The sequence below is a fragment of the Pterocles gutturalis genome, unplaced genomic scaffold (genome assembly GCF_000699245.1).
Source record: "Pterocles gutturalis isolate BGI_N339 unplaced genomic scaffold, ASM69924v1 scaffold1828, whole genome shotgun sequence".
Classification (NCBI taxonomy): Eukaryota; Metazoa; Chordata; class Aves; order Pterocliformes; family Pteroclidae; genus Pterocles; species Pterocles gutturalis.
Window position 1 is genome coordinate 2957 of NW_010122653.1, and position 11272 is coordinate 14228.

At 38.3% G+C, this 11272-nt stretch overlaps 1 protein-coding gene across 1 annotated transcript; it reads right to left on the reverse strand.

Moving 5' to 3' along the window:
* Positions 1 to 1115: 1115 nt before the first annotated feature.
* On the reverse strand, positions 1116 to 8341 carry LOC104464748 (peroxisomal acyl-coenzyme A oxidase 3-like; the record flags this gene model as incomplete). The annotated part of the gene is made up of 6 exons (XM_010077567.1): positions 8168 to 8341; positions 6368 to 6601; positions 5244 to 5315; positions 3755 to 3844; positions 2092 to 2235; positions 1116 to 1204 (listed from the first exon to the last, which is right to left on the reverse strand). Coding segments are annotated over exons 1-6 (797 nt in total), but the record flags the coding sequence as incomplete, so codon positions are not given.
* Positions 8342 to 11272: the final 2931 nt, after the last annotated feature.

Below are 11272 nucleotides of genomic sequence, written 5' to 3' on the forward strand. Positions count from 1 at the left end.
TTGCCCAGAGAAGTTGTGGATGCCCCACCCCCGGATGGGGTTGGAACTAGATGATCTTTAAGATCCCTTCCTAATTATATAGACCTAATAATATAGACCGTTCTATAATTCTGTGATCTGGAACATCAGGATGCGGCTGGTACAGACCTTCTGGAAAGCCAGTCAAAGCCATTACATCTGAAAGCAGGATACCTTAGGATGTCTGTGTTTATTGCAATGGCTTGTTAGGAAGGACAATACATAGATGTGTAATGAACTGGATCAGCAGAAAGAGGTAAATTTGAGGCAGAAAGAAATGACCCCATCCCCCTTACTATTTTAGGTCTCTGTCTTTGCAAAGAGCTATATAATTAATAGAGGGGTTTAAATCACAAATTTTACATAGTGGCTGTTTTAATGCACAAATCTACCTCCATTTCTTCAGTTTCTCCTCCCCATCAGACGCCTTTGGTTAGTAAAGTAGAGACACAGTAAGGCCACTGATGTCCATGACTCAGAAATGGAGCCCTCACACTTTTTTATTTCAATGGTACACAGAGAATACAAAAAAAAAAAAAAAAACCCACACCTAACTTTTTCCTTCTCTTCTGCACTCAACAGGATTAGTCCTGAAATCTCATGGTTTAAATAAGATACCTAGTTTCTCTACTGAGTCTCATTAATCTTATGTCTTTTCTAACAATAAACCTTGTCTGTGGACCTCCATTAGCCTTCCTGCGGGCTGAAAATCGACAAGACAAAATAACTAAGGGCTCACACCCAGATGCATGGAGAGGCTGATTAAGTTCTTTACTCAGAAATTAATGGATTTTGGATTTTTTTTCCATAAAACTCTCCATCTGTTGCAGAGTCTACGATTGCAAGAATGCTTGGGGATATTCACAGAGTATCAGTGGCATTTCATATTCTAAAAAATGAGAGAAGACTATGGTTATTCAGATAGAAAATACTCAAATTCAAGATGTTTCAAACTAGATTCTTTTCAGAAATACCAACAACTTTAAACCACTAGTGACTACCTCTGAAGTAAAGACAGAACTGACACAGGAGGATATTTGCACCACTAAAGTGTGATGTAACCTGAAATGTTCCCTCTTTCAAATGGATTGACTTACCCATTATCCAACCCATTCTGCCCAAGTTTCTTTCCTATGTCACCTACCATCACACCTGGCATTGGTAGGAGAGTTTTTGTATCTCGAATCTGCACAGAAGTGGAACGAAACATTATTTCAGTTGTGGAACAATGAACGTTATTGGTTGAACTTTTCAAACAGTGAAAATATTCCCAACTTGTGTTCTGTTATTAACACTAAAGCAAGCTCTCTATTTTTTTTCAAGCACATAATCCTGGATATAACCCATACTTATGTATCCTCTCATTCAGGATATAGATTCCTTAATGCAAATTACTTTGGCAATATGACACTAATTACTGTGGCAATATGACACTAATTACATCACTGTGCTAAACATGCCTTAGCGCTTACAATTGCTCTCAACGGACCAACACTGAAACCTTCTTCAGGTATACACAGGTGTAGTAGGAATCAATGGAACTTTTATGTAAAAATCAGCTTTGAGATATTCTCTGATTTTGTAATAATTCTGTTCAGTCTGCAACTAGCTCATTTTACTAGGTACAACTTCTCTACTGTATTGCTATATTTTCTAATGACTTTAATCTCATAAACTGATCTCTGAGGTAGAAGCTTGCAGATTTCATGCAGATCAGCCTGCAGCATTGGCAGCCGTAAGTCACCTTAGGCCTCATCCAAGACTTTCAGAACTTCACATAGCGTAGATTAGTTCTAACTATATGGGTAGTCTGATAATCAGGAGGCTTTCTTTCGTGTTTTTCAGATTTTTTTTTTTTTTTGCAGAAAACTGATAGTATAAGACTGGCTGTACAACCATCACAAAACCAGTGAACACTTAAAAACAGTACAGTTGTTACAATTGCAATAAATGTTGAATGCATTAATTAAACAATCTGCTGGTCAGATATAAATAACAACATAAAAGAAAGCCTTAAATTTGAACCCATTCCCCCCAAAAAGAAAAAAAAGATTAGCCATATTTCTACCCTACCTGTACAATAAAGGAATGTAATCCTTGGCACTGTCCATCAGGAGTATAGAGCTGGGCGTACACAACTGCATGAGTGGCGTGTTTCCCCATATTACCAACCCAGAACTTTGCGGCTTCAAAGTCAGGAGTATTGATGATAAATTCCTGTAGCCAGGAGAGAAGGAACAAATGATGTAAATCATAAAAATCAAAACGTGGCTATTTTCTTTTTTTTTTTTTTTTTCATTACCATAGTGGTTGTTTTCAAAACATTATCAACTGTCAGGGTTTCATTCTGTACTCCACTCCAACAGCTGAAATCTCTTTTTGTGTTGAACTTTGGAAAACATACATATAGCTAGGAAAAATTTAGAGCTGAAAAAGTTCATTACTTCATTGTAATGAAGCTGAGTTGTGAACCCACAGGAAGGACTATTCAGTGACCACCTTCTTTTTATGCAGCTTTGTATGGCAAGGAAGCCTGGTTGACAGTGCGAAAGGCAGCACACTTCCCAGTTTGGATAAATGGGGGACCATGAGTAGTGGGAATTCTGAAGAATACATGTATCCTGAAATTTAGACATAGCTTCAGAATTCAGATTTTTAATTCCAAGTAGTGTGCTTTCTGGATGTAAAAGAAATCTGAACTTAGAGCTTCATGATCTTAACAAAGATTTAGTCATTTCAGTCACTTTCACTGCAGCGCACTCATCACTAGCCTAAAACTCAATGTATTGTAAATGGAATTTTTCATGCTGTCAATCACACAAATTTGCCTTTTTTTTTTTTTTTCCTGGAAAGGGTTCTGATCATCCATGTTGTATAAATGATCACTGAATTGCTAGTATATGAAAAAATGCAGACTGGAATGTTGTCCTACTAAAGAAAATAAAATCTTATGTTTCAAATCTATGATTCTCATTTGTCTTTCTTTTGAAGGCACTTCATGATGTAATATTGTTTGTTCACAGTAAGAGCACCCAGTTCTGTATATTGCAGTGCAATAAAATGCCACAGTCTTTGTGGGAGAAGATAAGCCTACCTTCATGGGACATTAAATAATACATTATTAAATTCAACTTGGCATAAACCAGGCCTGTAGATGACATCAAGAGAGAAAGAAAGTTCTATAAGCCTCCTCTCTTAACTTCCGTTTTCTTCTCCCTTAATGTAAAACCAAGATGAGTTCTATTCATTTACTGAAAAAATGTTAGCACAATGAATTTATTTCTGCAGTAACGCTGATTTCAGAAAACAAATTATGAATAGTAAGCACTATCCTAATGGAAAAAGCAGTTTATGTTTTCTTCTTTGAGTCTCTTCGATAGTCTTATCTCTTTTTCGTATTTCTTTTTCTCATCCACAGGAAATAATTCCAATCTTTGTATATAAAGCCTTCACAAAGACAAAAGACAATTTAATCTGCACATCCAACTACTCCTTCAGAGACAGAACAAAGAAAGATGCTGTTATTATTTTATATCACAACCAGAAGCTAAATTAACTACTTGGACAAGAGAACAGAAATTGCTGGGTTTATTGTAAGCATTTATAATAATGTAAATATTTGATTTTCTTTCTTTTTTTTTTTTTTACATTGGAGTTGAACTAGATCATTCTGTCTTGTTAGTAAATAACAAAGCTTAACAATGTCAAACATTATTCCTGTGCACTAGGAACTAACCTGAGTGCTACGATCAAACATGGCAGTAGTCCGTATGCCTTTGGTATTCGTTCCATGGCTGAGTTCAGTCAGAGCAAAACATCCAAAAATCTAAACAGGGAGATATAAGGCACAGTATAAGACTACATTATTACAGCAATTAGAACTGTAAGATTTTCAGATGATTGCAAATTCAGCTGTTTGAAAGTTAATTTGCAATTGCAAGAGACCAAGCAAATGTAACCCCAGGCCTAGAACTTCATGCAGTAGGGTAACTGTTATTTTTTTCCTTTGCTGATGGCTGACTCATTCAGGCAGGTACAGATTCTTACCTTCACTGACTAAGTTTTCAGCTGTCCGGGGTGAAAGAACTGCTGCATGGCGAAAACTGGCAAGTCTGCTTTGCAGTTCTGGGAACTCCCAAAGTTAGGGGAAAACCAGAAAGAGGCTGTTTATTTTTAAAACTGCAAACAGCCTACATTATTGAAAGGGATAAATTTATATCAGATCAATGTATGGACACAGCTGGTTCTCACTAGCATGTGGGAACACCGCCTGCATGAAGACACACTGAAATATACATACTGCAACCGCTTACCCTAGACCGGTTTGGCTTGTAGTACATACTCTTCAGTAACAAACCTTTGAAAAGCAAGTGAGAATAGAAAAAAAAACCTAACCCAAAAACAAAAACCTGAATCCTCAGGCAAAATTACTCTGACATATATCCTCAGGCTTTTGCTTAGACTGAGAGCCATTAAAATAATTCATTCTGATCTTCGCAGACAGATAAACACACAATTTCAGAAAATTAAAGAAGCAAGGAAGGTGAACAGTTGGAAAAAAAAAAAAGATAAGAAGTGATAAAGAATAGCAAAAGAAGCACGAAGCTCAGTTTGGGTCTGCTCAGCGTACATATCTTGCAAAATCAAAGAGCGTCAGGCCAGACAGTGAATGCTGCCCACATGGCCAAATGGCATATAGAGGAGAAACCATTTAGGATTGTCTCCTTCTATATCAGATAGGCTGCACATATTCTGCAGAGTACTTGGTCCTGAGTCTCCACTGCACTCCATGTGGTGTTCCTGTGGCATTAAGACATTACTATTTTCCATTTTATAGCATCACGGCAAAGGTATGTGTTGCACAGTGTGTGATGTAGATGTGGGATGTAGGAGTGTCTGAGCGTGCAAATCTTGCTGGGATACTCTTAAAGGACTGTGGATGCAGACTAAACTGGTGTAGTGTCATCTATATTGCCTCTTGGGAGAAGTCCCCAAACTTTGTCTGCATGTTAACTTGGGCAGTCTAAAACAGACCCAGCAAGTGGCGTAACAGCTAGCAGTGAGGATTGTCAGGGCTTAGTGCTTCAATCTGCTCCTTCATCTTTTCCTCTACTATTTTAGAAGTACCTAGGTATGTAAAGAGACCAAAAATAACACAAAGGTTCAGGTGCTGCCATGGTTCTGATGATGCCCCGTTCTCGCAAGTTATAAAAAAAAAAAATTACCTCCATGCTATAAACTTGTTTCACAAGGTCTGCAAACCTCTTAGAAGCACTCAAAACTGCACCTGCAAATACCTGTAAAAACAAGAGAATTATGAACTACATCAGTCACCCCACGATGGAAAGCACAAATTGCACATGCACAATAATTCGTAATAGTGATATCCATTAAAGAGACCAAGAGAAGTAGGCTGCACAGTAAACTACTACTTAGACAATAGCTGAAGGAGATTAAGTCAGGATTTGATCTTGTCAAGGCCCCTTTACTGAGGACTAAATTTTTCACAGCTCTAACCTGTTCAAGCCTTCATTGAAAACTCTTAAAAATGCTTAATAAGCTCACTTTTCACTTGTCCTTACTGATGTCCCCTTGAGTAAAGTAAAACTTTAAGACTCTTCTAGTTTGTTTTATTGCAAATGATTGACAGCTGAAGGTAGCTGCTTCAAGACCAGAAAAGAACACTGTTTTTAAAGCTGCCTTCAGTTTTTCTAGATGGATATTCACATAACAAAACCATAATTCCCAGACACTCCCCCCACCATGTGAACAGTAGTAATTAATTAATTCAACTAATATTATTTGACCAGCCATGTCAAATATTCTTTCCAAGAGACTCATCTAGGGAGCAACTGATGAACAGAATCCCAGTCACTGAAGTCAGTGAGAAGCCTTACAGGGATTTCCGTTTCTTCTGGATTCTGCCCTTAGACAACACAGCAGGGGTGAAGCAAGGAAGTTGTATACTTGTATTTGTAGCAAAGACATAGCCACCAAACAGGGTCCAAAAGTTCTTTGGCTGCTAATGCCATAGAGAGGAGGCAGAGGAATGGACAAAAGAAGGTGGAACTTAGGCATCAGAATATCTTTCTGTAGCTCTGTCTATACTGCTCCACCTTTACTTTCCAGGTGCGATTCCAGTTGAGACATGGCTTAATGACAAGTATCTACTAACTTCATCCCACAGCTCTCTGATTCTTCTACACAGTTAAAATGAATTTCATTTTTGAAAACAAAGGACTGGTAAAAGACACAGCTTTAATAAAATAGGCAGAAAGCAACAGAATTATGGTATTACGAGACACTTAAATTCAAATATACACCACTATATTTTTTGGACTGTACTTACACCGCAATGTAAGAAATACTGGAGACATGGAGACCAATCATACATCCCTATACAGATGACCATATTAAGTATCTTTAATGGGTTCTCTACGATCTCTTGCTCAGTAACAAAATTATACTCAAAGAGCCTTTTACAGCGCAGGAATGTCAGCTCCTGATACTTCTCACGGCACAAATCTTCTCCAGGATGATGTGCAAAGAGAGGATCACTTTCCAGGGCAGAGAAGATTCTGTTCTTGAGGGGGAAAAAACTGACATAAGAATGTTAATCTAAAGCATTAACCAAACATGTTTTCTAGGATAATGCTAGGCCTCAAACTATAGTCGTTTGATAGAAGATGTAAATTTATAAAGCCAAAACTCCAGAGAATTAAAAAATATATTTAAACATTCTGTCATGATATACACAGTTAATGCAGCTAGATTTTAAGAAAGCTCCTTTGTCATGAAGTCATAAGTGTGGGACTGATTCACTCTGAATGTAAGAGAACAGTATGGTAAAACTTACTTGCTTTTTATAGCAGCTTCATTATTTCACTCTATGAAGCTGCTGGCAGGATCTAAAAGGCAATGCCACTCAATATGAGAAAAAAGGTAAAAACTCCAGGGGTTACACACAGTTAGAAATATGCCATAATGGCAAAGCCATTAAGCTACCAAAACTGCTCTGTTCCCAAATGAAAGCAGAAACGTACTCCAGCTAATGGAACCATAATATGCAGCCATTCAATATGGCAATGTGCATCTTTTAATGTTTTAATTTGGATCTTTTTTTTTTAAATTAGATGATACACGATGGCTTTTTTTTTTACCTCAGATCTCTGTGTCTTCATGATATCCACATCTTAAGTGCCTTTCACATAATTCAGAAAAAAAAGTGCAGTGCCTTAGGCAAAAATCTTTTAAAAAGGTTTTTAAAGTCCTTTTCTCTTCTCTGAAGAGAATGACACAGTAGGAAGGAAGAAAACCAGATTCCATGTGCTTTTCTTTGAAAGGTAGAGTCATTCCCTTTCTCTGAACAGCCCTATTTGCCCACACAGCTTTGAAACTCCCCCAGACATAAAGCGCTTGTGTTTCTTCCTATGCTCTTAAGTGTATCAGTCAGATGCAGAACAAAGCATTTTTGATTTCTCCAATCCACCTTCTAAGATTTTAGTAATTATGATGAATGGTCAAGATGAGCTTAAACCCATGTAAATCTATACCACCTCCAAATAAGTCAGTTCTGTCTCCTCCTACATCTCCAAGTCATGCAATCCCACATCATCTCTTGTGCTGCAATTAATCTCTTTTTTTTGGTAGGGTTGTTAGCTTTCAGTGAGGTAGGTATGCTAATCCATCCAACTGCAACGCCACATTAGCATTAATGAAAGCACAGAAGGTCGTAGGAAACTATGTCAGTCAAATGAAGACAGAAATACTATGTTTGACAGTGGCATGAACTTAGCTTAAGTGCATTGTAAAACCATGGGATATACGATTTAATGCAAACAGTACAATAAAGAAATACAGGAGAATATAGTTCTTTCTCAGTTTGAAGTGAACACTGAAGTTCTGCAATGTAGCACCTGCTGGTCTCTCCTGTGCTGATGTTCAGTAATGAAATGGGCCTTATAAGACAGCAAAGTAGGTTGCTTAAATGTTCTGTTCTGAAAATTGGATGTGAAAAACCAATTTCTTCTTGCTCCTTATCTAGAGAGTATTATTAAGTAAATACTCTCCCTTTGAAAATCACATACTTGCTTCTACTGATAAGATATCTTCAACACTAAAACATGCTTACAATTCTTGCAAAGTTTACCTTAAGCTGGATGATATCTTCGCCATCTAGTAATACTGCCATCTCCTTCCAATTAAAGGAAGCTTTTTTACGATACTTGCAAAGCGGTCCTTTAGGGAAATCTGGTAGCAAAGCATCCCACGAACTTCGGTTAACAGTGGCCTCTTTAAGATCCAGTGTGGATGCCATTGTTAGCTAATCTGCACCAAACAAGAAAAGATACATCACAAACTGAAGCACCACAGATGTCTGATGTTTAGCAATAAAAAGAAATCAAAAGGGCTGTTAATTAAATCCATAGACTTGTATGAGTACAGCAGTACAGAGACAACTAAAAGCTTGCCCTTCCATTTTTCTAATTCAATTAGCTTGGTACAAGCTAAGAAAAAAAAAAGCCTTTGATCAAATATAGATGAATGACATGGGCTTTGTTACTAAAATATGAGCTAAAATGTTTAAAATGAGCAAAACATGAAACAGGGACACCATTGGTTGATACTGCATAATAAGAAAGGAGAATGAGATAAAAGATGCAGGCAAAAAAAATAGCATGTCTTAACTAGCATAATGTGCTTCTAACTCCAATGCAAAATAACAAAATATAAAAGCACTCAAACACACATACAAAGTCACGTTCAAATACAGGAGACGCGTGTATTATCTCCACATACTAGTTAACATTTCAACAATTTTTAACTAAATGCTATGTTGGTTAAATGTTCAGGTCTGTTTTTAAATAACTGAAGTGATAAGCTGTTGTTGTACATAAACACAAGACAGAAGACATCAGGTAAATGGTAGGAACTCTGCCCCCATCTTCCACTGGTTGATTATATGAAAGAGTAAGTGGGTAATAAAGCCTTTATTTTATGTACCACAATTGCAAGAAACAAATTTCTGTAAAATTCTCCATATTTGCGTCTCCTTTGCCTGATTTAATCTTGTCCAGAACTGGGCTAGCTCCCATAGATCCACTTGGCTACGTGAGCACTATGCTGCCTGGGTGTATCTGCCCAGCCCGTCAGGAGCATGGTGCAGGGCAAACCTAGACACCTCCAGCCCTGTATGCTATTCCATTGCTTTGATATGTTGAACATTTAGAATTGTGAAACTAGAACAATATCAACATGCTGTCCATCACTAATATTGACTTGAGCAGAACAGGCAAATGGGACAGGCAGGAGGCCCTGTCTGCACTGGGTCTATAAAAGGTACAGATTAAACCTGCACAAATGAAGTCAAATAAAACTGTTACAGTAGTGACTTCTACAAAACACATAAAACTATAGAGCATTTCTTCTACATGGAAGATGCAGTTTTTGGGAAATTGTAAGCATGTAGGTACGCACTTCTCTTAAGTGTCATATTGCCATACTCAAGAATAAATTTTAAACAATACACAGTATGAACTTTGCAACCACACTTCATTTTTCCCTCCTTCTTCCCTAAGATTAAGTTTTCATTTTTGTTATTTGGTAGCTTACAACATTTTTAGCCTTTCTTCCCGCTAAACAATTTTTTTATGAATACACTTATTTTTTCTGTGCCAAGTTGCCCTCAGACTCTAGTGTGTGCGACCAAAAACCCTAAGGCCCCATGAAATCTGCTGGCATTTTGCTGTGTGTATCTATGAGTCATGCAAATGCATTGCAAAACTTCACAGAACCAGCAGGAGTTCATTGTCAGTAGGTACGACCGCACCGGTTTTGGAGGGAAGGGAATCTCGCTTTCTGTTAGAACCTGGCCCCAAGCGTAAGGGCGGATGCCTCTGCTGCTCACACAAGGAGATGTCGGAGTGCCCTCTGCTCCTGCCGGCTCACATCACACCCAGCAATTTCTGTCACTACATGCAGATGGCAGAGATCTGTGTTGCGCTTCTAAGATGTAAAAATGATCGGTCAGGGGAACAGAAACAGCCCACATTATAGCAAGGGGACTAGCTGGAAGAAGCAATTCTCAAAGTTACTGGGAGGACATCTGGGCCCAGGGCTGGCCAAGGGCTCAGAACAGACTATGAATACAATAAAGTAACAGAAACTACTGGTTTGTTACTCTACTTTTTTATGTCACTTTTTTTTTTTTCCCTAATCACCTTGATATATCTCCTTGCTATATTTCTTTTCTTCCAACCTAATCCTCTTATGGAGGTAATTTTCTAGCTCTGGACAGTGTGGACACAGTAGAAGAGAACTGTAGGATGGTATTTCTGCATGTGACTTCCAAATTGGTTCCAGGACGGTGCAGTTCCAGTACTGAGCAACAGTGTGGAAAAAAAAAAAAAAAGGCGGGGGGGGGGGGGGGGGGGGTGTGTGGTTTGGGGGAAAGGGCATTGAGAAAGCATTTCAACCTGGAGCCAAATAAACAGACATTACTCTTCTAACTGGAAAACAGGTAAATCAGGCAGAAGTTCAAGGCTTCTGGCTCAGAACAGAGACAAATTTACATCAAAATACTGCAGTTATTGCATCTAACTTTATTTATATTGCATATCAATGAAATTGCTCAAATGAGAAAACCCAAGCCCTCATAAAAGAGCATCTGGTACTTCAAAAAATTTATGATTTCTGTCTCGGTCTTCACACAATGTTTTAATATAATATGGTTACGAACAAACAGTTTAAAAACTGATTAGGAAACCAAAACAGGCAATTACAGTAGGAAATTGTTAACAAAGGACTGCCCTCAGGAATAACCTCCGTGTCAATTTCAGCCTTGTGCTGACATGTGAAACCTGCCTGTGGCTGTGGCAGGAAAGAATGAGGCATGCTATCGTCAACTTGCTGAGAACTCCTGCTGTTTCACTGACAAATGCTGAGCTGAAAACCTCTTTATGCAGAAGGTGCTCCTGCTAGTAATCCAAATCCAGGACTGGACAACAACAACGGTGTGCAAATCACAAGGGAATATGTCACTTTGCAGTGTACTATCAGTTATCTTGCATAACGATGACACAGCTGGTAGCCATCGAGCACAACGATACTGTTGTGCCAGAAATACCATTACTCGCCAATGCAAAGCCGCTAGAAAATAAAATAAAAAGCTAGTGATGGCAGTTGCCCAGAGAAAGCCGACACCGGGGGGTCAGAGGCAGGGAAGTAAAACGCTTCTTTAAAACTCCCGTGGGGT